This window comes from Salmo salar, chromosome ssa24 (assembly GCF_905237065.1).
Source record: "Salmo salar chromosome ssa24, Ssal_v3.1, whole genome shotgun sequence".
NCBI lineage: Eukaryota > Metazoa > Chordata > Actinopteri > Salmoniformes > Salmonidae > Salmo > Salmo salar.
The window spans coordinates 30,155,042-30,180,514 of record NC_059465.1 but is presented as its reverse complement, the minus strand read 5'-3'; the positions used below and the strand labels follow the sequence as shown (position 1 = coordinate 30,180,514).

At 44.1% G+C, this 25,473-nt stretch overlaps 1 protein-coding gene and 1 long non-coding RNA gene across 2 annotated transcripts in view; one reads left to right on the top strand and one right to left on the bottom strand.

Annotated features, from left to right (window-relative positions):
• Positions 1 to 9,681: 9,681 nt before the first annotated feature.
• Positions 9,682 to 25,473, bottom strand: part of LOC106585668 (transient receptor potential cation channel subfamily V member 4) — a 29,413-nt gene continuing 13,621 nt past the window's right edge. The window contains exons 4-16 of the mRNA XM_014172122.2: positions 22,855 to 23,007; positions 16,261 to 16,401; positions 13,802 to 14,100; positions 13,421 to 13,600; positions 13,005 to 13,163; positions 12,744 to 12,836; positions 12,456 to 12,529; positions 11,657 to 11,822; positions 11,481 to 11,547; positions 11,065 to 11,375; positions 10,669 to 10,796; positions 10,014 to 10,144; positions 9,682 to 9,880 (exon numbers count right to left, since the gene is read on the bottom strand). Of these exons, the coding sequence (XP_014027597.1) occupies positions 9,780 to 9,880; positions 10,014 to 10,144; positions 10,669 to 10,796; positions 11,065 to 11,375; positions 11,481 to 11,547; positions 11,657 to 11,822; positions 12,456 to 12,529; positions 12,744 to 12,836; positions 13,005 to 13,163; positions 13,421 to 13,600; positions 13,802 to 14,100; positions 16,261 to 16,401; positions 22,855 to 23,007 (2,003 nt within the window). The 3' untranslated portion in view covers positions 9,682 to 9,779. The remainder of the gene's footprint in view (positions 9,881 to 10,013; positions 10,145 to 10,668; positions 10,797 to 11,064; positions 11,376 to 11,480; positions 11,548 to 11,656; positions 11,823 to 12,455; positions 12,530 to 12,743; positions 12,837 to 13,004; positions 13,164 to 13,420; positions 13,601 to 13,801; positions 14,101 to 16,260; positions 16,402 to 22,854; positions 23,008 to 25,473) is intronic.
• Positions 23,299 to 23,658, top strand: LOC106585669 (uncharacterized). The gene is made up of 2 exons (XR_001324002.2): positions 23,299 to 23,396; positions 23,494 to 23,658. It is a non-coding gene; the product is annotated as an uncharacterized lncRNA (long non-coding RNA).

Sequence of the window (25,473 nt, the reverse complement as noted above, 5' to 3'; positions counted from 1 at the left end):
GACTGTAGTCTGGAAGCTGTCCCGCACAATTTTCCATACATTTACCTCGCCATGAGCCAGCCCCCTAGCAATTTCAGTTCCAGCCAATGAGCTTTAGCCCTTTGCCATTTGAGTGACAGCTAGAAAGATGCACAGCGAGAGAGAGAGAGTAATGACGTGGTGTACATATCTGCACATTTGTGACGTAGTACGCAATTTTCGGGGACTACTTTTGGCTCATGGGCGCTATTTTCAGAACCGCTGGCTACCTCGTATACAAAAGTACCAGAGAATATCTTGGTGTGCGCACATTACTGTATTTATATGTGGAATATTGTTTTTCAACAGGAAAAGTTCCAAAATAGCTGGGGTGTGTCTTTAAATGGCTGTGAGGGATGTGCTAAATATCAAGTTAGCCATGGTTAATTTCATTATTGAATGAATTACAGTTCTCCTTTCTTCCTCATTCTGATCCCATGATGATGAGCATCTGTGGATATGTTGTGTTAGAGCTGAGTTGATGCCTTTAAAGTACAGCCTGATGTTGAGATCTTTCATTTGCCGTGACCGTCAACACCATTATCTCAGAAACCCTAGACCCACTTCACGCTCGTCGTACGAACTGGAAGCATACTCGGACCAACGTGCAGCGTGATCTGGGTTCCACATATTTTATTAAAGTGAAATGCACAAAACAATAAAGAATAAACGAAACGTGACTAAGTGGTGCACATGCACAAAACACAAAATACAAAATATTATCCCACAAACACAGGTGGGAAAAACAGCTACTTAAATATGATCCCCAACGATTACCAGCTGCCTCTAATTGGGAATCATACAAATCACCAACATAGAAATAATAACCAAGAACCCCACATAGAAATAATAAACTAGAATACCCCCCAGTCACACCCTGACCTACTTCACCATAGAGAAACAATGGCTCTCTATGGTCAGGGTGTGACACCCACTCCAATTTGCATACCGCCCAAACAGATCCACAGATGATGCAATCTCTATTGCACTCCACACTGCCCTTCCCCACCTGGACAAAAGGAACACTTACGTGAGAATGCTATTCATTAACTACAGCTCAGCGTTCAACACCATAGTACCCTCAAAGCTCATCACTAAGCTAAGGATCCTGGGACTAAACACCTCCCTCTGCAACTGGATCCTGGACTTCCTGACGGGCCGCCCCCAGGTGGTGAGGGTAGGTAGCAACACATCTGCCACGCTGATCCTCAACACTGGAGCTCCCCAGGGGTGCGTGCTCAGTCACCTCCTGTACTCCCTGTTCAACCACGACTGCATGGCCATGCACAACTCCAACACCATCATTAAATTTGCAGACGACACAACAGTGGTAGGCCTGATCACCGACAACGACGAGACAGCCTATATGGAGGAGGTCAGAGACCTGGCCGGATGGTGCCAGAATAACAACCTATCCCTCAACTTAACCAAGACTAAGGAGATGATTGTGGACTACAGGAAAAGGAGGACCGAGCATGCCCCCATTCTCATCGACGGGGCTGTAGTGGAGCAGGTTGAGAGCTCAAGTTCCTTGGTGTCCACATCAACAACAAACTAGAATGGTCCCAACACACCAAGACAGTCGTGAAGAGGGCATGACAAAGCCTATTCCCCCTCAGGAAACTAAAAAGATTTGGCATGGGTCCTCAGATCCTCAAAAGGTTCTACATCTGCAACATCGAGAGCATCCTGACTGGTTGCATCAGTGTCTGGTACGGCAATTGCTCGGCCTCTGACCGCAAGGCACTACAGAGGGTAGTGTGTACGGCCCAGTACATCACTGGGGCTAAGCTGCCTGCCATCCAGGACCTCTACACCAGGCGGTGTCAGAGGAAGGACCTATAAATTGTCAAAGACCCCAGCCACCGCAGTCATAGACTGTTCTCTCTTCTACCGCATGGCAAGTGGTACCGGAGTGCCAAGTCTAGGACAAAAAGGCTTCTCAACAGTTTTTACCCCCAAGCCATTAGACTCCTGAACAGTTAATCAAATGTCTACCCGGACTATTTGCATTGTGTGCCCCCCCCAACCCCTCTTTTTACACTGCTGCTACTCTGTTTATCATATATGCATAGTCACTTTAACTATACATTCATGTACATACTACCTCAATCAGCCTGACTAAACGGTGTCTGTATGTAGCCTCGCTACTTTTATAGCCTTGCTACTGTATGTAGCCTGTCTTTTTACTGTTGTTTTATTTCTTTACTTACCTATTGTTCACCTAATACCTTTTTTGCACTATTGGTTAGAGCCTGTAAGTAAGCATTTCACTGTAAGGTCTACACCTGTTGTATTCGGCGCACGTGACAAATAAACTTTGATTTGATTTGAGTGTCTTTAATAATGATACAAAAAAATGGCGCAATTTTTGACTGATATTCATTATTGAAAAGTAATGAATGATCCAATGGGCTGGGCAGGACACTTGATCTGAGTTGGATGCTGTCAATATCATTATGTACGCAAACCAAAACACAAGAAAAGCAGCAGTGAGTGAGAAAGGCAAGCATGAGTGGAGTGCTGAGCAAAACTGAAGCCCATATAATATAATCAAAGATGGTTTAGTATGAAGATATGTAGAAAGTATTTCTGCAATAGAAATTCCCGATCACAATTGTCGGTGATGTCATGGCGACATCGGCTAGCTAAACTCATGCACAGAAACACGTCATCGGTTGTAACGGTCATCTACATTTACATTTACATTTAAGTCATTTAGCAGACGCTCTTATCCAGAGCGACTTACAAATTGGTGCATTCACCTTATAATATCCAGTGGAACAACCACTTTACAATAGTGCATCTAAATCTTTTAAGGGGGGGGTTAGAAGGATTACTTTATCCTATCTGAGCATGTACAGGCCGTCAAATCAAAGGCATTCATTCGATATAAAGCTGTTTTTGACAAAAATGGAAATGTGTCAGTTTGTCCCTTTCACGAGGTTGGAGTAATAACATGTTCAACTACTTAAGACATTGGCTCAAATCTAAGTTGTGCCTTTAGATTGAGAAAAATAGGAACACTCATTGACTTTTCAAACCCCCGTCTGGTCTGCCAAGTCTGCTTCTCAAGTGTTCCCGGAAGACTTGCTATGTTGGGCCTCTGGTTTTAGAAACTCTGTGGTATCATCATCTTCAGACTCATCAGGCTCTAATTCTAATGGCCTAATTGGCTAGGTGTCAATATCTGGACAAGGTGTGCTGCCAGCTACAGCTCAGTTGTATAAGAATGGCCCTATAATGACGGTAAACAATGTGTTATAGACAGTCAACCAATTACAGGCCCCAACACAGGGACTGACCCCACTTATCTGCCACTTGTGGTGTTGCGTCAGAGACACAGTTACTCATACGATGACGCAAGGCTAGTACAGCATATGAGAGAAAATCACTAGCTTAACGACTTCCTGTGTAAGTGTGCGGTTCCAGAGAGGGTTGTTGACGGTGACACTAGCAAGCCCCGGCCCTGTCCTAGATAATGAGGTTGCAGGGAGGGAGGAGGGCAGGCCAAGTTGTCAGCAGAGCTAGCTAGGTGCTCACACTGCTTAGATAAACCTGGAGGATTAGTGCCCCAGTTAAAGTTGGGGCACAGAGGATTAGCCTCTCCTGTGAGGTAGCAAGAGATTCCCAGTGTCCTTCAGCAAGACTGGGGAGGGAGGGGGAGGGAGGGAGGGAAAGGAGGGAAAGGAGATGGGAAAGGAGATGCGAAAGGAGATGGGAAAGTGATAGATGAGGCTCTGGGTCCATATTCACAAAGTGCAGCTATAGGTCAGATTTCCCTTTTAGATCATAATAAATAAGATTGTATGGACAGGGGGGGACCTGATCCTAGATCAGCACCCCTTATTGTTAATACAGGCCCTGCAGCACTTCTGCCTACTACCTGTCTGAGACATATGACTGTTTAACCAGACAACAGGAGAAGACATAGGAGCAAGGTGGATGAATAAAGATCAGCACAGAAGAAAAAAAATATATGAAATGTATGCATTCACTACTGTAAGTCGCTCTGGATAAGAGCATCTGCTAAATGACTAAAATGTCAAATGTAAATAAAGGAGAAAAGGTGCATTGGAAGGTAGTAGGCTTTGACTTTTGTTGGAGAATGTGTGTTTAAATTGGAGAAGTAATTAGTCAGGGTCGTATTCATTTGGCCACACCGTAGCAAAAACATTTTGCAGCGGAAAAAGAGCATTTCTTATGGAACAAGTTCAGGTGGTCCCTTACTGTTTCAGTTTGTTTTCTTCCGTTTAGTGCCTAATGAATACAACCTTTGTGCTGTAGGGAAGAAAGGCCACTGAGCATATTTAGGAATTTAGACCTCTGCTTCCATCTGCTGACCAACATAAGGATTGCTGTTGATTGCAGATTCGGAACAGCAAGAAATCAAATAGCTCATGCAATTTGATAGTATGTCATATGATTAATTCATAAAAAGGCACAAAGGACCAGGAGTTAACTTTGTTGCAAAATGTATAAAGAATTGTATAAAAAACATTGAAACACATAGGAAGATATTCATCCAATAATGTCCCAAAAAGGCCTCAACAAAACACGATGGAAAAACTGTGTTCATTTACAATCTTAAATTGACATCTTAAATATTTCTCACTGCAATAGTAATGCCTCCATCTTCAAAACCTTTCCCTGAGTGATATTGGATCAGTAGCAAATGTTCCAGTCTTAAATTAAGGCATATTTTCATGGAACACCAAACCTGTAAAAAAACACATCTACATACACTCACCAATGTATTTATTGAGTCAGAAGTATAGTATTTGGTCCCATATTCCTAGCACACAATGACTAAATGAATTCTGTGACTCTACAATAGAAATGAATGATAAATAATGTATTGTGTCATTTTGGAGTAATTTTTATTGTAAATAACAATAGAATATGTTTAGAAATGCATAAATATCATAACCCAAAACATGCTAACCTCTCCTGTTATTGGTTATTGTAAGAGGTCAGCATGTTTAGGGGGCGTGATCTTTCTGCATTTATAACTTTCTTACTCATCATTACTGAAGATTCATTCATGATTATCCGTAGACATGGTAGCATCCTAATTAATGTAGAAGTGTTCAGAGACGTACACTACCGGTGAAAAGATTTAGAACACCTACTCATTCAAGGGTTTGTCTTTATTTTTTACTATTTTCTACATTGTAGAATAATAGTGAAGACATCAAAACTATGAAATAACACATATGGAATCATGTAGTAACCAAAAAAGTGTTAAACAAATCAAAATATATTTTAAATTTGAGATTCTTCAAATAGCCACTCTTTGCCTTGATGACAGCTTTGCACACTCCCAATCACAGGGTGTAGTCAATGCATGCTAGGGACCAAATACTAGACTTTTGAAGTGAATTTGTCCAATACTTATGACACCTTCAAATGGGGGGACTAGATACATACAGCGCTTCATTTCTAAACTGTAAAACAGATATGTATGAAAATACCCTCAAATGAAAAGGTGACATTCTGTACTATCGCCTTATTCTAAAATGGATAAAACATTTTAAAATCCTTCCGAGTGGTGCAGCGGTCTAAGGCACTGGATCGCAGTGCTTGAGGCGTCACTACAGACATCCTGGTTTGATTCCGGGCTGTATCACAATGGGCCGTGATTGGGAGTACCATAGGGCGGCGCACATTTGGCCCAGCGCCATCCGGGTTTGGCCGGTGTTGGCCATCATTGTAAATAAGAATTTGTTCTCAACTGACTTGCCTAGTTAAATAAAGGTTAAATGAAAAAAATACATATAATAATCTACACCCAATATTTTTCAAAATTGTTGCAAAACAAAATATATATATACTGGTCAAAAAAATAAAGGGAACACTTAAACAACACAATGTAACTCCAAGTCAATCACACTTCTGTGAAATCAAACTGTCCACTTAGGAAGCAACACTGATTGACAATAAATTTCACATGCTGTTGTGCAAATGGAATAGACAACAGGTGGAAATTATAGGCAATAAGCAAGACACCCCCAATAAAGGAGTGGTTCTGCAGGTGGAGACCACAGACCACTTCTCAGTTCCTATGCTTCCTGGCTGATGTTTTGGTCACTTTTGAATGCTGGCGGTGCTTTCACTCTAGTGGTAGCATGAGACGGAGTCTACAACCTACACAAGTGGCTCAGGTAGTGCAGCTCATCTAGGATGGCACATCAATGCGAGCTGTGGCAAGAAGGTTTGCTGTGTCTGTCAGCGTAGTGTCCAGAGCATGGAGGTGGTACCAGGAGACAGGCCAGTACATCAGGAGCCATGGAGGAGGCCGTAGGAGGGCAACAACCCAGCAGCAGGACCGCTACCTCTGCCTTTGTGCAAGGAGGAGCAGGAGGAGCACTGCCAGAGCCCTGCAAAATGACCTCCAGCAGGCCAGAAATGTGCATGTGTCTGCTCAAACGGTCAGAAACAGACTCCATGAGGGTGGTATGAGGGCCTGACATCCACAGGTGGGGGTTGTGCTTACAGCCCAACACCGTGCAGGACGTTTGGCATTTGCCAGAGAACACCAAGATTGGCAAATTCGCCACTGGCGCCCTGTGCTCTTCACAGATGAAAGCAGGTTCACACTGAGCACGTGACAGATGTGACAGAGTCTGGAGACGTCGTGGAGAACGTTCTGCTGCCTGCAACATCCTCCAGCATGACCGGTTTGGCGGTGGGTCAGTCATGGTGTGGGGTGGCATTTCTTTGGGGGGCCGCAGTGCTCGCCAGAGGTAGCCTGACTGCCATTAGGTACCGAGATGAGATCCTCAGACCCCTTGTGAGACCATATGCTGGTGCGGTTGGCCCTGGGTTCCTCCTAATGCAAGACAATGCTAGACCTCATGTGGCTGGAGTGGACTGGCCCGCCCGTTCCCCAGACCTGAATCCAATTGAGCACATCTGGGACATCATGTCTCGCTCCATCCACCAACGCCACGTTGCACCACAGACTGTCCAGGAGTTGGCGGATGCTTTAGTCCAGGTCTGGGAGGAGATCCCTCAGGAGACCATCCGCCACCTCATCAGGAGCATGCCCAGGCGTTGTAGGGAGGTCATACAGGCACGTGGAGGCCACACACACTACGGAGCCTCATTTTGACTTGTTTTAAGGACATTACATCAAAGTTGGATCAGCCTTTAGTGTGGTTTTCCACTTTAATTTTGAGTGTGACTCCAAATCCAGACCTCCATGGGTTGATAAATTGGATTTCCATTGATTATTTTTGTGTGATTTTGTTGTCAGCTCATTCAACTATGTAAAGAAAAAAGTATTTAATAAGATTATTTCTTTCATTCAGATCTAGGATGTGTTGTTTAAGTGTTCCCTTAATTTTTTTGAGCAGTGTATATCACATTTACATAAGTATTCAGACCCTTTACTCAGTACTTTTTTGAAGCACCTTTGGCAGGAATTACAGCCTCGAGTCTGCTTGGGTATGATGCTACAAGCTTGGCACACCTGTATTTGGGTAGTTTCTCACATTCTTCTCTGCAGACATGACACTTGGCATTCAGACCAAAGCGTTCAATCAGACCAGAGAATCATGTTTCTCATGGTCTTAGAGTCTTTAGGTGCCTTTTGCCAAACTCCAAGCTGGCTGTCATGTGCCTTTTACTGAGGAGTGGCTTCCATCTGGCCACTCTTCCATAAAGGCCTGATTTGTGGAGTGCTGCAGAGATGCCTTTCCAAATCCTGTCCCATCAATTGAATTTACAACAGGTGGACTCCAATCAAGTTGTAGAAACATCTCAAGGATGATCAATGGGAACAGGATGCACCGGAGCTCAATTTCAAGTCTCATAGCAAAGGGTCTGAATACTTATGTAAATAAGGTATTTCTGTTTTTTATTTTTAATAAATTAGCAACATTTTCAAAAAACGTTTCGCTTTTTCATTATGGGGTATTGTGTGTAGATTTTTTTAAACTTAACAAAATGTGGAAAAAGTCAAGGGGTCTGAATACTTTCCGAAGGCACTGTATAACAATAACTCTAGTTTTGTGTCATTTAGTACAGGGTTTCCCAAACTCGGTCTTGGGGCTCCCCCTGGGTGCATGATTTGGTTGTTGGAAAAATGACTTGTGTCATGCACAAAGTCGATGTCCTAACCGACTTGCCAAAACTATAGTTTGTTAACAAGAAATTTGTGGAGTGGTTGAAAAACGAGTTTTAATGACTCCAACCTAAGTGTATGTAAACTTCCGACTTCAAATGTACATACATACTGTATGTTGGAGTCATTAAAACTCGTTTTTCAACCACTCCACAAATTTCTTGTTAACAAACTATAATTTTGGCAAGTCGGTTAGGACATTTTTCCAACAATTGTTTACAGACAGTTTATTTCACTTATAATTCACTGCATCACAATTCCAGTGACAGAAGTTTACATACAGTAAGTTGACTGTGCCTTTAAACAGCTTGGAAAATTCCAGGAAATGATGTTATGGCTTTAGAAGCTTCTGATAGGCTAATTGACATCATTTGAGTCAATTGGAGGTGTACCTGTGGATGTATTTCAAGGCCTACCTTCAAACCCAGTGCCTCTTTGCTTGACATCATGGGAAAATCAAAACAAAACTGCCAAGACCTCAGAAAAAAAGTGTAGACCTCCACAAGTCTGGTTCATCCTTGGGAGCAATTTCCAAATGCCTGAAGGTACCACATTCATCTGTACAAACAATAGTACGCAAGTATAAACACCATGGGACCACACAGCCGTCAGACCGCTCAGGAAGGAGACGCACTTCACAAAATAGATGGCATCATGAGGGAGGAAAATGATGTGGATATATTATAGCAACATCTCAAGACATCAGTCAGGAAGTTAAAGCTTGGTCGCAGATGGGTCTTCCAAATGGACAATGACCCTAAGCATACTTCCAAAGTTGTGGCAAAATGGCTTAAGGACAACAAAGTCAAGGTATTGGCCATCACAAAGCCCTGACCTCAATCCTATAGAAGATTTGTGGGTAGAACTGATAAAGCGTGTGTATGAGCATGGAGGCCTACAAACCTGACTCAGTTACACCATCTCTGTCAGGAGTAATGGGCCAAAATTCACCCAACTTATTGGGGGAAGCTTGTGGAAGGCTACCCAAAACGTTTGACCCCAAGTTAAACAATTTAAAGGCAATGCTACCAAATACTAACTGAGTGTATGTAAACTTCTGACCCACTGGGAATGTGATGAAAGAAATAAAAGCTGAAATAAATCATCCTCTCTTCTATTGTTCTGACATTTCACATTCTTAAAATAAAGTGGTGATCCTAACTGACCTAAGACAGGAAATTTTTACGAGGATTAAATGTCAGGAATTGTGAAAAACTGAGTTTAAATGTATTTGGCTAAGGTGTATGTAAACTTCCGACTTCAACTGTACATACAAGTGCCTAGCTCAAGGCACATGAACAGATTTTTCACCTAGTCAACTTGGGGATTTGAACCAGCGAACAGGTAAAGATGCGCCTTCCCCCTGGGTTAAAACCATCAAGTAGAATCCTCACGTAGAGGAGACTGGTCATCAGAGCAATGAATGGTTGGCTTGAACATACGTTAGATTCATAACTTTCTAAAAATCTGTTAGATTTTCTTATAGTACTTAAATACATATTTTTGGCAACAGAGTTTTGTGCAAAGTTGCAAACTTTGTGGCCCAACAGTTTTTTATTCATTTTAGTATGATGACCTCCGATCTGCAGGGTGTTCTTAAGGACCCGGGGCCCCCCATTGGCCCTACACAGGTTCAATGTCTGGAGGTCAGTGGCTCCATTTCCAATACTAGGTCCCGTGGTTGCTGCCTTTTATTCTGCTCTATAACCCGCGGCACCATCGTGGACCAACGATCTACAGGAGGTTGGGGAACAAAGGTCAAAGGTTGGCTAATGTGATTTACCTTGCCCTTATACACTGTACTGTATATTTGTCTTTGTAGACTATGTGTGAGCATTTATTAGAAACCGAAGTATAAGAGTCTCACCTCTCCTCAGGCCACGGACAGTTTGATGAACTGTACTGGAGCTTTGGAGGGTCTCTGTTATGTTCTTGCCTGGGTCTTCGTTGATTATGGCCAGGTTCTGATTCCAGTGGCACCAGTTGACCTCATCCACCCTGGGTGACCACAGAAGATGTTTGCATTAGATGTTTGTCATGCGCCCTCCGAAACATGACCCGCCAAACCGCGTAGGTCGAGTCATGTGCCCTCCGAAACATGTCCTTAACACCCGCCCTCTTAACCCGGAAGCCAGCCGCACCAATGTGTCAGAGGAAACACTGTTCAACTGACTACCGAAGTCAGCCTGCAGGCGCCCGGCCCGTCACAAGGAGTCGCTAGAGCGCGATGAGCCAAGTAAAGCCCCCTGGCCAAACCCTCCTCTAACGAGGACAACGCTGGGCCAACTGTGCGCCGCCCTTTGGGACTCCCGGTCAAGACCGGTTATGACACAACCTGGGATCAAACCCGGGTCTGTAGTGACACTTCAAGCACTGCACCCCTCAGGAGGCCCCCAGAATTATTTTTTTTTCACAAAAAATAATATCACAAAAAAGAAGACACTGGGCTGTCTGTCTGACCAATCAGACACATTTCTCTAGTGCAGAGAGGGATGAGAGTCCAGAGAAATGACTGTGTGTACCTGAAGCACCAGCGGCAGTCAGGGGTGCCGTCCCAGTTCTTCCCCACTGTCACCATCTCCCCAGACCGAAAGGACTTCCGCAGACACACAGGGAAGGAGCGCTCGATGTCCAGGACGGTCGTAGCCCACTGTCGTTAAAACAGAATGTCAACTGACATGTAGTAGTGTCTTTCATAATATAATGTGTCTCTGCCTAGACGATGCACTGTGCATAATGCCGTCAACAGAGGATAACAAGGTTGTGTTCATTAGGCACCAAAAAGAAAGCTGATTTTCTGCACTTTCTGTCCAATAAGAAATTATTGTTTTTTGTTTTCTGTTGCAAAACATTTTCTACAATGTGCCCTAATGAATTCTAGGGAACCTAGCTGTCCATCAGCTGTCCTCCTCACTCACCTGCAGCTTCCAGATCTTCTTGCTCTCCTTGGACACCTGGCTCACCGTCTCTCCCATCAGAGCGATCAACATGTTGAGCAGTAGAACAAAGGTGAGGATGATGTAGGTGACCAGCAGGATGAGGAAGACAGCCGGGTACTGAGTCCTGCTGACCATGTCCAGATCGCCCATCCCGATGGTCAGTTTGAACAGGTCCAGCAGGAATTTGCTGAAGGTGTTTGTGTCCCGGCACTGGGGGTATGTGGGGCAACCGCCTTTCTCTGGACACACCTCTTCCGGCCCGGGGCACACCGTCAGGAGGGACACTAGAGCTGGGGAAGAGATGGGAGACATGAGGAGATGAGGGAAGTTCTCTTCTGTTTGAACTGGTCATCAGACTGCTGAGAAGAAGAAGTGCTGAGTAGAGGACACTGTACCTGACGCATATCCAATCATGAAGAGCAGGTAGACCAGCAGAAACCGGAACAAATCTTTGAAGAGAATCTGAGAGCCAAAGAAGAAGGATAAATTGTGATCTGCCATCTAGTGTCCAAAGAAGTCCATATTCATTTCAAATTCAATGTGATGGATGAACGAGTGAAGGAGTTGATACCTTCTGTATCATGATGCTGTAGGTGCCGGTGAGCTTCAGGCCTCTGGTGAAGTAGAGAGTGTTCATCCAGCCCAGGACCAACGCAAACACCATCACAGCCACATAGGCCTCGATACCCGACAGGTAGAGGGCCGCAGTCACTATCACCAGCAAAGAGTAGATGAAGCTAAAAAAATATAGAAGAGTTGGGCCGTGTTCATTTGCCCCAAATGGAAGAAAACAGACCGAAATGTACAAGATACACGTTGTACAATAATGAATACGACCCTGATGTTAATATTCCAGGAAACAGCAATAATGGGGCGGCAGGTAGCCTAGTGGTTAGAGCGTTGTACCAGTAACCAAAAGGTTGCTAGATCGAATCCCTGAGCTGACAAGATAAAAAATCTGTCGTTCTGCTCCTGAACAAGGCAGTTAACCCACTGTTCTTAGGCCGTCATTGTAAATAAGAATTTGTTCTTAACTGACTTGCCTAGTTAAATAAAGGTTAAAAATAATCATTCTCCTACCTACAAGGGAATGCCATTTGGCATTTAACGGGCACACCATGTAGGCCCTTGCAGACGCAGCGCTAATGATGAAAACAAACATGCTTTGGAGCGGCGCTCGAACATCCTCCGCTCTTTGATGGGATCGTAGGTTTAATTAAAGAAGATGTAGACTATAAAACGTACCAGGGAAATGGAGGCTTTAATGTGGAATTAATTAGATGACTCAATTAAAAGAGGATGAGAAATAAGCCTTGTGTACATGTCAGAGGGAGCTACAGAGGGGGTGGGTGGGGGGGCTGGAGTCTTACTAGAGCAGTTGAAAGGATCCATTGACAAATAGGGAGTTCACCGGAGGGCATTTCTTCAGTAAGAGGTCCTTAATCTACAAAGCGGGGAGAGAGAGAGAGGAAATTATTGATTCAATGAATGTCAGAAAAGAACAAGATACATATACAGGGGAGATCTAAGATGTATAGCAAAAGTGTATGTTTGTGTACACATTTCAAGGCATCTTTGAAAAAAGTTATTTATTGTAGAGTCACCATTCAAAGCCGTCTGACTCTGATTGGATGCTTCAACCGGAAGGAAAAACTCACATTGGTGAGGAAGAAGAAGACTCCAGAGCACAGGGTGACAATCTCCCCTACCATACGCAGGTAGTCTGTGTTGGTGGTATAGGGGTACGGAGGCTGGGTGGGGACAAACAGAGTTAAAGCTTTGCTGGTGGTGACACCCATACTGTTTTCACAGTATACGTATAGTAATATAATAATAATTCCACTTGGCCAACACTTTCATACATTGTAAAATGCATACATTTTTAGTATTTGTATGCCTGTTGTTGGGCACATACGTACCATTCCCTCGGATGGGTGGTAGTAGGCCACCAGGGTGAAGATGATCATGGTCAACAGGTAGGACACAACACTGATGTAGAAGGTGACGGCAGCAAACTTCTGCCACTTGGCTCTCAGCAGCTCGTTGATGGGCTCCACAGCCAGCATCTCATGGCGATTCTGTGGACAGTGCAGGAAGACATGCAGTAATGGTAAGAAGAGAGTATGGTGTGAAAGAGACATCATCTTCCATCTTTCCTACGAATATAATGGCTCTCCCTTTCTCTCAGTAAAACATCCATTACAGATAGAAACACAGGTAGACCCTGTCTATCATGCCCCACCTCATATGCTTAGCCACAAAACATACACTGAAGACTTGAGTTAGCTCCCAGAGCTTTAAAGCTCAGGCTTTAGCTCAGCCGGGTGTCACGCACCTCAATGCGGCTGTTGTAGACCAGGATCTCTAGCACGGACACCTCCTCTCCACAGGTGTCCAGGGAGGAGAGGTCGTACAGGGAGGAGTACACGGGGCCGTACGCCCAGTCCTTAAACTTCCGCGAGAGGTGACGCGCCTCCTCGTTCTTGATCTCCCTGCGAATTATGTGCTGGAAAACCTGGGAGAAAATAATAATAAAAAAGTTTACCTTTTTTGTCTGTTTTATAATGGATGTGATTATATTTTTCTGTAAATAATACAATACCTAACCCCTTGAAGCGCTACGCAAAAGCATTCCCATTGGCATTGTTACTCAAAATATCCCTTTAAGATTATAGTTCCACATACATGTGATATATGTGTTCGTTCTCAATCTCACCCCAATTTTTCCCAGTTTGGCCGCCATCATGAGGGGCGACATGCCGTCGTTGTTGAGCACGTCCTCAAGACTGCCTTCTGGGTAGAGCTTGGCACACTTGGTCAGCAGCAGGTCATACATCTTAGTGAGGAAGCGGGTGTTGTCCCGAGTGTTGTCGGCGATGTGCACCAGGGCGTGCAGCACAGTGTTGCCGCGTGAGTCCTGCCGTCGAAGGTCGGCTTTCTTGTGTGCGTTCTCGGTCAGGTAGTGTACGATGTTTGGCTGGTTGGTGCACGCTGCCAGCGACAGAGGCAGCTCACCTGGCCAAAGAGATACCGTCAGAGATATACAGCAACAAGCACATACATCAAAAAGATCCCCTTTTACAATGGAACCAATAGAAAAGTCCCAAATGTGCAAACCCCGCTGACCTGGCACTCAGGCAGTCTCGCTCAACTCCAGGAATTGATGCAAGTTCATGTGTAACAGCAAACCACTTTAAGCATGTCTTTGCAATGCTCCCTATACGTGGATAAAAGATTGGACTTAAATTCTTGCAACGAAAAGAGCCCAATTAGTACCACTTGTCTGAGGGAGTGGCCCATGTATTGAAACCAATGTGCCAAAAGCAGCTGCTGAAAACAAGCTGTTGCCATGGGTGACAGATTACCCTGTCACCTCACATGGGAAACGCTCCTCTTCATGGATTTGCACGGGTGCTCGTTGAGTGTTAGCATAGCGCTAAATCACATTAGCTGTAGCCTCTCTGCCAGGTTTCCTGTTCACCTCAGCACAAAGCTCCGTAGCGAATGACTCGCACTGTGCCACAGACACACCAGGATTTGGGAATGATTTGGGAATGACAGTCGCACATAGTGCAACTGGATATCATCCCTCGGGTGATGAGCATGGAATTTAATGCATTAATACATTAACAGTAGAGAGTATTTTGGGTATATATTTGCCTACTAAAATCTTCTCTCTTTCTACCTGTATCTCTTTCTCTGCCTCTCCCTCCATCTCCTTTATTGCACTTTCACATCCCTGAGCCAAGCCGAGCTGTAGGGTACTGCACAGGCCTGGTACGTATCCACCATAGTTGCTGACACAGTGCTGGAAAGAACAATGTCAAGCAAGGTAACATATCCGAGCCAGCACAGTAGTGCAGTTCGGTTTGAAAGGATAGTGTGAAAAGGGTATTTGTTTGTTGAACTTGAGGCTGGAAGGTCTAGTTGAGGGGAATGGCATGTAGGCTAGTCTACTCTGGATATAGTGGAATGTTGGGTTCAGGGTTGAGAGTTCAGGGATACTGTCCAATCAGCAGAGGGCAGTATGGAGTGAGTTTCATTTGGAGGCTTTCTGTTAATGTACTCACGGCCAGCAAAGCAGGGGCGACCCACCCATCTGAAGTGGAGTGAGTATGTTTGCTTTTCTTCAACAGCAAGACACAGACACCTTTCACCAAACTGGTCAGAAATACTTGTTGAACTTGTGACATGTTTTCTTTTCATTTTTTGGAGATGACTACTAATAATTATAGTTTTGATGACTTCAGACTAGTTTTGGGTGGTTACAGTAGTTTACCATTGGCTCATCGAACTATCCTGACTGCGTTTGCCCAGCCCAAAACAGCAACGTAAAACAGCAACGTAAAAAGGGAAGGGTGGGCTCAAATGTCAGTTCATTTTACCATGGCAACTGAAAGCATTGTACAAGAGAAACTAAGCAATACCTTAGCTGTGATCCAGTACATATTTATTCCAAGTTATCCTACTGTGCAGCGATCCAGTCTTTATAGCCCAAACCTTTGGGCATGTACAATAAAGACTCACTGAGATAGCTAGAAAACCCCTTTTCAAGTGCATTAGTTAAAGACACACTGACATGACCTCACGATGTGGGGAACCAAGGGCCCCCTGTCATGTAAAACAACACACATGTCTTTGAAAACCATGAGGAATAGAATATGACTTTACTAGTATCGAAATACTGCCAACGTTCAATAATAGACTAGGAGGGCATGAATGTTACTATACATAGCACCAAATAGATACCTGAGAAGTCTCATGATGTGATTAAACCAAACTCCTGCACTGTACTGTCACTTTAAGCATATATAAAAGAGATCTTAAAATGCATATTTTTAGCTTTGCTATTCCTTAGGGTGCTTTTTAGTCATTTAGTTTTTATTGTTATTCTTATGTTTGCTGTGTAGTAAATATAAAAAAAAAATATATATATTTTTTGATTTGAAGGACATTGTCTGAAACATTACATTCGATGTCTGAAATATGCTGTATAAATAAAGCATGATTTGATTTGATTTGATTAAGCTCCTGCTGACTGAGGACTTTGGTTCTTGGTATGGTAATAAATATTACCTCCTGAATCTGAATCTTACATAGTGCGATGAGGACCACAAAGAGCTTCAGTAGACAGTAGAATGGATCAGATCTGATTCTACCGTTGTGGTGTCTTACCAAAGTAGAAGTAGCCCCCCTCGTCCCTGGGTTGGAAGAAGCGTCCGCGGGCCTGGGCGTGTACGTCTGCCCCTTTCTCCACCAGCAGCTCCACATACTGCTTACAGCGCCTCTCGATGGCGATGTGGAGCGCCGTCTGGCCTGGCGACACGCAAATGAGTCAGTCAACACCAGTGGCATTTCATGGATGCCAAGGGAAGCCAGGCTCCCCCAAAACATTGACCAATATATATATTTTTTAAACATTCAATACTTTATCTTTCGTCTCGCTGTGTTTCATTATTTTCCTTCAATTGCAAGAGGCTGAATGTATCTCACAGGAGAAAGAATCAGAGCGAGCGATACAGCTCCCCTATGTCTCTCTTCGTGTAGGCCATATATCTGATGCTGTCTGGTCCAAACGAGTATGACATTGTTGCCACCCATAGCATTGAAGACAAGGGAAGCCGGCGAGCATCTGGCATCCCTTGACCAAAAAATACAGTATAAAAAATGTGCCAATCAGCATTAAGCTAAACTGAGCGAGCTCAACAGTGGATGATCCTGACGCACCAAAATAAAGTGTCAAGGGAATCCAGCTTGGATTTGGAGTCACTCCTATCAAATTCCATTGGAAGCACATGTCATTGACAGAAAAACTTGAATTGTTGCATCTCATTGTGTTGTTGTCCTACGGTGGCTAGCTAGCCAGCTAGCTAAAATTGTCCCTTTCCTAAATTAGCCATGGATGGAGATAGGGATTTGGTCTTGTGGTTTTACTTAATTCTCCGCACTGGCCAATGATTATAACGGCGATTCTGATCCAACTATTAATTCATACATTGTTGTGCCTCATGCCTGAGAGGATGGCAGTTCAATATGTACAGTTGAAGTCGGAAGTTTACATACACTTAGGTTGGAGTCATTAAAACTTGTTTTTCAACCACTCCACAAATTTCTTGTTAACAAACTATAGTTTTGGCAAGTCGGTTAGGACATCAACTTTGTGCATGACACAAGTAATTTTTCCAACAATTGTTTACAGACAGATTATTTCACTCACGGTATCACAATTCCAATGGGTCAGAAGTTTACATACACTAACTTGACTGTGCCTTTAAACAGCTTGGAACGTTTCAGAAAATGATGTCATGGCTTTAGAAGCCTCTGATAGGCTATTTGACATAATTTGAGTCAATTGGTGTACCTGTGGATGTATTTCAAGGCCTACCTTCAAACTCAGTGCCTCTTTGCTTGACATCATGGGAAAATCAAAAGAAATCAGCCAAGACCTCAGAAAAAAAATCGCAGACCTCCACAAGTCTGGTTCATCCTTGGAAGCAATTTCCAAACACCTGGAGGTACCACGTTCATCTGTACAAATAATAGTACGCAAGTATAAACACCATGGGACCACGCAGCTGTCATACTACTCAGGAAGGAGATGCGTTCTGTCTCCTAGAGTTGAACGTACTTTGGTGGGAAAAGTGCAAATCAATCCCAGAATAACAGCAAAGGACCTTGTGAAGATGCTGGAGGAAACAGGTACAAAAGTATCTATATAGAAGAAAAAGAAACGCACACCTATTAAGACGAGGTGCTGGCTAGCGGAGCAGAAAACTTGAAAATAAGGGAGAGCCGCACACTCTAGGAGCTCAGATACAAAAATTGAATATCGAACGTTTCGACAGCCAAGCTGTCTTCATCAGGGTGAAGACAGCTTGGCTGCTTGGCTGTCGAAACGTTGGATATTACATTTTTGCATCTGAGTTCCTAGAGTGTGCGGCTCTCCCTTATTTACAAAAGTATCTATATCCACAGTAAAACAAGTCCTATATTGACATAACCTGAAAGGCCGCTCAGCAAGGAAGAAGCCACTGCTCCAAAACTGCCATAAAAAAGCCAGACTACGGTTTGCAACTGCACATGGGGACAAAGATCGTACTTTTTGGAGAAATGTTCTCTGGTCTGATGAAACAAAAATAGAACTGTTTGGCCATAATGACCGTTGTTTGGAGGAAAAAGGGGGAGGCTTGCAAGCCGAAGAACACCATCCCAACCGTGAAGCACGGGGGTGGCAGAATCGTGTTGTGGGGGTGCTTTGCTGCAGGAGGGACTGGTGCACTTCACAAAATAGATGGCAACATGAGGGAGGAAAATGATGTGGATATATTGAAGCAACATCTCAAGACATCAGTCATTAAGTTAAAGCTTGGTCGCAAATGGGTCTTCCAAATGGACAATGACCCCAAGCATACTTCCAAAGTTGTGGCAAAATGGCTTAAGGACAACAAAGTCAAGGTATTGGAGTGGCCATCACAAAGACCTCAATCCTATACAAAATGTGTGGGCAGAACTGATAAAGCATGTGCAAGCAAGGAGGCCTACAAACCTGACTCAGTTACACTATGTCAGAAGGAATGGGCCATAATTCACCCAACTTATTGTGAGATGCTTGTGGTAGGCTACCCAAAACGTTTGACCCAAGTTAAACAATTTAAAGGCAATGCTACTGTCATGACGTTGCCCTCTTTGGGTACAGCGAGCACAGTTAAACCCCCTCCCTCTGCACCAGGCCTTTTCTATGCACAATCCCCCTACCTACCTCCCCCTACCCAGGCTGCTGTGGTCAGAAGGCGGTTGTAAATTCCAAAGGGAATGTCCTGCCTCACAGGCCACAGTTTTGAGACAGAATGGTTTCATAGAGAGACAAAGGAATTCTTCCACCTCACCGGACGGGGGAACCGAATGACATTCATGTTCTGGAGAAGGTATAAAAGATCGGTGAAGAATCCAGCTACGAACTGGTCCGTGTGGTACAATTTTATGAAACTCATGAGAGACAATATTGCCATATTACCATAATAATGTTTATATAATAGCCTCAGCTATGGGACTTACATCTAAATGGTTGTATCAACAAAATGGATAAGGATAAACCTATTTGGAATATGTTGAGATGATATGTACTGATGTTAATGTGAGAGAATTGTATTTCTGTTCAAAGCTTAACTAAGTCACCGGCACGCCCCCAGGGACACAGACAGGACAAGGCGTCATGTGACAGCCTTTTCTACGTTCAGTATATGAATCCCCACCCAGGGTTTCTGTCTTTAGACCAGCTTACCTCGAGAAGAGAGGGCCAAGGTTTGACCATGCATTCCTCTACTGAACTTTAACCATACCACGTGGTTAACCTGTTATGGCTAGGGGGCAGTATTTTCACGGCTGGATAAAAAACATACACGATTTAATCTGGTTACCACTCCTACCCAGTAACTAGAATATGCATATACTTATTACATATGGATAGAAAACACCCTAAAGTTTCTAAAACTGTTTGAATGGTGTCTGTGAGTATAACAGAACTCAAATGGCAGGTCAAAACCTGAGAGATTCCTTTACAGGAAGTGGCCTGTCTGACCATTTCTTGAACTTCTTTTCCATCTCTATCTTTTACTAAGGATCTCTGCTTTAACGTGACACTTCCTACGTCGTCCATAGGCGCTCAGAGCCCGGGAAAAAACAGAATGTCGTCATCCCAGCCCCAGGCTGAAACACATTATCGCCTTTCTCAAGTGGCCGATCAAGGGACTCTGGGCTTAGGCGCGTGACCCGACCGCCCCCGCCTTTGTGATTTTTTTCCTCTGTTTGCCGAAAAGGAGATTCCCTGTCGGAATATTATCGCTTTTCTACGAGAAAAATGGCGTAAAAATTGATTTTAAACAGCGGTTGACATGCTTCGAAGTACGGTAATGGAATATTTAGAATTTTTTTGTCACGAATTGCGCCATGCGCACGACCCTTCTTTACCATTTCGGATAGTGTCTGGAACGCACGAACAAAATGCCGCTATTCGGATATAACGATGGATTATTTTGGACCAAACCAACATTTGTTATTGAAGTAGCAGTCCTGGGAGTGCATTCTGACGAAGACAACAAAAGGTAATGAAACTTTTATAATAGTAAAGCTGATATTGGTGAGTGCTAAACTTGCCGGGTGTCTAAATAGCTAGCCCGTGATGCCTGGGCTATGTACTTAGAATATTTCAAAATGTGCTTTCACCAAAAAGCTATTTTAAAATCGGACATATCGAGTGCATAGAGGAGGTCTGTATCTATAATTCTTAAAATAATTATGCTTTTTGTGAACGTTTATCGTGAGTAATTTAGTAAAATGTTAGCGAATTCCCCGGAAGTATGCTAGTTCTGAACGTCACATGCTAATGTAAAAAGCTGGTTTTTGATATAAATATGAACTTGATTGAACAAAACATGCATGTATTGTATAACATAATGTCCTAGGGTTGTCATCTGATGAAGATCATAAAAGGTTAGTGCTGCATTTAGCTGTCTTCTGGGTTTATGTGACATAATATGCTAGCTTGAAAAATGGGTGTCTGATTATTTCTGGCTTGGTACTCTGCTGACATAATCTAATGTTTTGCTTTCGTTGTAAAGCCTTTTTGAAATCGGACAGTGTGGTTAGATAAAGGAGAGTCTTATCTTTAAAATGCTGTGAAATAGTCATATGTTTGAAAAATTGAAGTTTTTGTATTTTAGAGGAGTTTGTATTTCGCGCCACGCCCATCATTGGATATTGGAGCAGGTGTTCCGCTAGCGGAACGTCTAGATGTAAGAGGTTAAACTTTTAGACTATCGATACCGACAGAATAATAACAAGTCTTTGATATTAATTACTAGTCTGCAGCTAGAAATTTGGTATCATTGAATGTGAAGACCAACGAAACATCCATTCTATAACGACATTAATGAATGTCGCTTTGAAAGATCCATTCTAACAGAGAGAGAGAGAGAGAGAGAGAGAGAACTCTCCAACAGAACCAAACTCTCCAACAAGGATCCCGACGACACACTGAGCGTAAATATATATATTGATTGCAATTGTTCCCGAATGAGTGAGCATTCATGTGCAAAGGATTAGCATATCAATTGTTAATATTTATCAACTCTGTTGTGCCGTCTCAGCTGACCCTTATCACCCTTTGTTTAACAAGCCGCCATGCCGGTTTAGCCCACTAGGGCACATTCCTTTATCATTACTTTGTAATGATACCCACTGTTTTGTATGCTTTCTGTGAATTACTTAGTTTAGTAAATAAATGATTTAAAGACAATTGATGTATGGATGACTTAGTGAAGACTGGGTTCGTGCAGAAAACCAACAATTTACGACGTTGCGAATGAGACTGACGAGGTAAAGAATACATCATAAATCAGAAGACTCAGATCAGATATTATATCTGAAGTTATATTAGGAAAATTATAACTTTGTAATCTGAATATTTTCCTTGGTGCCCCGACCTCCTAGTTAATTACAGTTACACGATTAATCAGTTTAATCACGTAATAATAATTACAGAGAGTTATTTGATAAACATGTCATCAGGTTTAATGATGCCCAAAGACACGACACTACCAAATACTAATTGAGTGTATGTAAACTTCTGACTCACCAAAATAAAGTGGTGATCCAAACTGACCTAAGACAGGGAATTTTTTCTAGGAATACATGTCAGGAATTGTGAAAAACTGAGTTTAAATGTATTTGGCTAAGGTGTATGTAATCTTCCGACGTCCAACTGTAGCTAGATGTAGAAGGCAAATGTTAATTAGCTAACGTTTTCCATGAATGGAAGTTAGGCTAGTAAGAAAGCATTTGAGCCAGATAGCCTGGGATAACAAAAACTAAAAGCATGTACTGTACGACAGAGTGATAAACCGTTTCGTCAACATGAAAGAGAGGAGGATGGCATTGGCGTTTCTCTACAAGTAGGGTGAGTCAACATGTTTTTCTACTTGCATGAAAACACACACACACACACACACACACACACACACACACACACACACACACACACACACACACACACACACAAATCAGAACCATGGACAGCCATATCATATTTAGCTGACGTTGATTAGACTAAATTGTATATTTATATTTTTGGGGGTATGTTTTAGTTGTCACTGTATTAGACTAAGCATAGGTGATTTGATGATGTTGAAACGTTGAAGTTGAAATGGTGCTGGAATAGTCGAGGCAGCTCTGGTCCAAAAATGTCAGAAACATTAACTTGCTTGACCATGCTCTAGGTCATGTACCGTTACTGTACATGCAATATGCTTTGTGGACTTCAGCGATTGATATCCGGTTTTGTGATAAAACAAAGGTGTGTGTGGGGGGGGTCAACACATAGGGTAAAGGGGAAAAGTGGTCGAATTGGGATAATTAGATCATTTGGTCTCTCACTGCATAGTAGGCCACACATTTCAGGTACATGAGATCATAGACATACAATACCTGTGATAATATCCAATTAGAAGGATAGGATCTACTTCAATCTTAGTCAAACGATCCTACAGTACTGGGTCATGTTCATTAGTGCACGCAATAGAAAACTTTTAAAAACATTATGCAATGGAGACCAAAAGTGAGCATCTGTATTGGCCAAGTCCAGATAGTAGTCCCTCCCTGTTTCAGTTCATTTGGTGCCTAATGATCAGGACCGTGTTTTTAGTGAAGCGCTAATATGAGTAGAGACTGGTGATGTGCTGTTCAGGAATTTCCCATCACTAGTAGAGAGCTCACCTCTGTAGTAGACATCTCTGAAGGGCGTGTTGATGAAATCATGGAGGTTGACTGTCTGCTCTGCGATATTCATCAGCAGAGGGATGGTGTCATTCTGACCATTGTACAGGTTCAGAAGGGCTTTAGGAAGGCACGTCTTACCTGTAGAAGGTTCTGGAAGAAAATAAAACAAAAAAAGGATGGTTATTAATGATACTCAGAGTGGACATGTACATTTCTGGGCATTAATGAAAAGTATTTTTTTTTTTTCAAAATGCTTTGCTACAGCAAAGTGCATTGTTAATGTGAAAAACGTGTCAGGAATCCCACTTCCTGAGTCTGTTTTCTGCCTGAGCTGACTGTTTGTTGTTTTGGAGTCTGTTTCCTGAGGTTCCTGAACGCACCCTGTCTGGTTGCCAGGCGACGAAGCTAGGCGGGAGAACTCTTGATTACCCGCACCTGCATCTCATTAGCCATCTGCACACCTGGTCCTGATCATCACCTCTTCTCTTCATAAGCCCTGACCTGACATCCATTCCCTGCTGGATCGTTAGCAATGAACAGTATGTTGTGTCAGCGTATCAACCTCATGTTACCAGAGTTAGTTTTGTTGTTCTGTACTTTTTGCCGGTTACTCACCCCCGTTTACTCTGTTTACAGTCATCCTCCCGGAACATTCAACTCCCTTGCCTGGCCGTCGTTGGTTTCAGAGACATCATTGGAGCTGCCTATTCACTCTCATCAACTCACCTCCGCTGCCGCTCCGTCTCCTGGATTATTCTATTTTCACCTCGAGACTGTAAATAAATACTCACCTTCATTTTACTCACCTTGTCCTGGTCTGCTTCTGGGTTCAGCTTTAGAGAATCGTGACAAAACTATCTTGCAACCAGGGTGGCACCAAGCACCAAGTTCATAAGTGTCACGTCCTGACCAGTAAAGGGGTTATTTGTTACTATAGTTTGGTCAGGACGTGGCAGGGGGTATTTGTTTTATATGATTCGGGGTGTGTGTGTATGTAGAGGGGTTTTTGGTTTATGTATTCCGGGGGTTTTTGTCATTGTTCTATGTTAGTGTATTTCTATGTTCTGTCTAGTAATTTCTATTTCTATGTTTAGGTAATTGGGGTTGGGGCCTTCAATTGGAGGCAGCTGTCTATCGTTGCCTCTGATTGAAGGTCCTATAAATAGGAATGTGTTTGTCATGGGATTTGTGGGAGGTTGTTCTTTGCATAGCTGTGTGTTGCCTGCAAGACTGTTTGGCGTCCGTTTGTTTTTCTTGTTTTGTTTATAAGTGTTCTAATAAAGTTAATATGAGCACTCAACCCACTGCGCCTTGGTCCATCCACTACGACGACCGTTACAGAACCTCCCACCAACCACGGACCAAGCAGCGGGCCCAGGAGGAGGAAGGATCCTGGGCCAGGGAGAAAAGGGAGTGGAGGACATCGTGGACATGGGAGGAGATAATGGCAGGGGACAAGACCCTGCCATGGAGACAGGTGGAGACAGCAAGAGAGGAACGGAAAAAGTGGAAGGAAGACCGGGACTGTTACAGGGGTACACGGTTGGCATTTAAGCCTGAGAGGCAGCCCCAATAAAACATTTGGGGGGGGGGCACACGGTAGTTTGGCGGGGCCAGGATTAAGCCGCAAGCCAACTCCCCGTGCTTATTCGAGGCAACCGGTCAGGTCTGGTCAGGTCCCGTGCGTTGAAGTGATGCGCACGGCGTCGAGGCCAAGCATTTACAGGCCGGTGTGCGCGGTGCAAGCGCCCCGCATTTGCCAGGGGGAAGCGGGCATCCAGCCAGTAAGGGTGGAGCCAGTACTGCGCTCGAGACCACCAGTGCGCCTTCACGGTCCAGTGCGTCCTGTTCCCGCTCCTCGCACTAGCCTTGAGGTGCGTGTCTCCAGTCTGATACCTCCAGTACCAGCACCACGCACTAGGCTTCCAGTGCGTCAGCTCAGTCCAGTACGCCCTGTTCCCGCTCCTCGCACTAGCCCTGGGGTGTGTGTCTCCAGTCTGGTACCTCATTATCAGCACCACACACCAGGCTCCAGTGCGTCAGCCCAGTCCAGCTCATCCTGTCCCTGCTCCTCGTACTAGCCCTGTGGTGCGTGTCCTTAGTCTGGCGCATCCTAAGCCAGCCCCACGCACCAGGCCTTCCGGCAACAGTGCCTCGTCCAGAACTTCCGGCAACAGTGCCTCGTCCAGAACTTCCGGCAACAGTGCCTCGTCCAGAACTTCCGGCAACAGTGCCTCGTCCAGAACTTCCGGCAACAGTGCCTCGTCCAGAACTTCTGGCAACAGTGCCTCGTCCAGAGCCTCCGGCGACAGTGCCCTGTAGAGAGACGGCCCACTGTCCGGAACCAAGAGAGACGGCCCACTGTCCGAAACCAAGAGAGACGGCCCACTGTCCGGAACCAAGAGAGACGGCCCACTGTCCGGAACCAAGAGAGACGGCCCACTGTCCGGAACCAAGAGAGGCGGCCCACTGTCCGGAACCAAGAGAGGCGGCCCACTGTCCGGAACCAAGAGAGGCGGCCCACTGTCCGGAACCAAGAGAGGCGGCCCACTGTCCGGAACCTAGAGAGGCGGCCCACTGTCCGGAACCCAGAGAGGCGGCCCACTGTCCGGAACC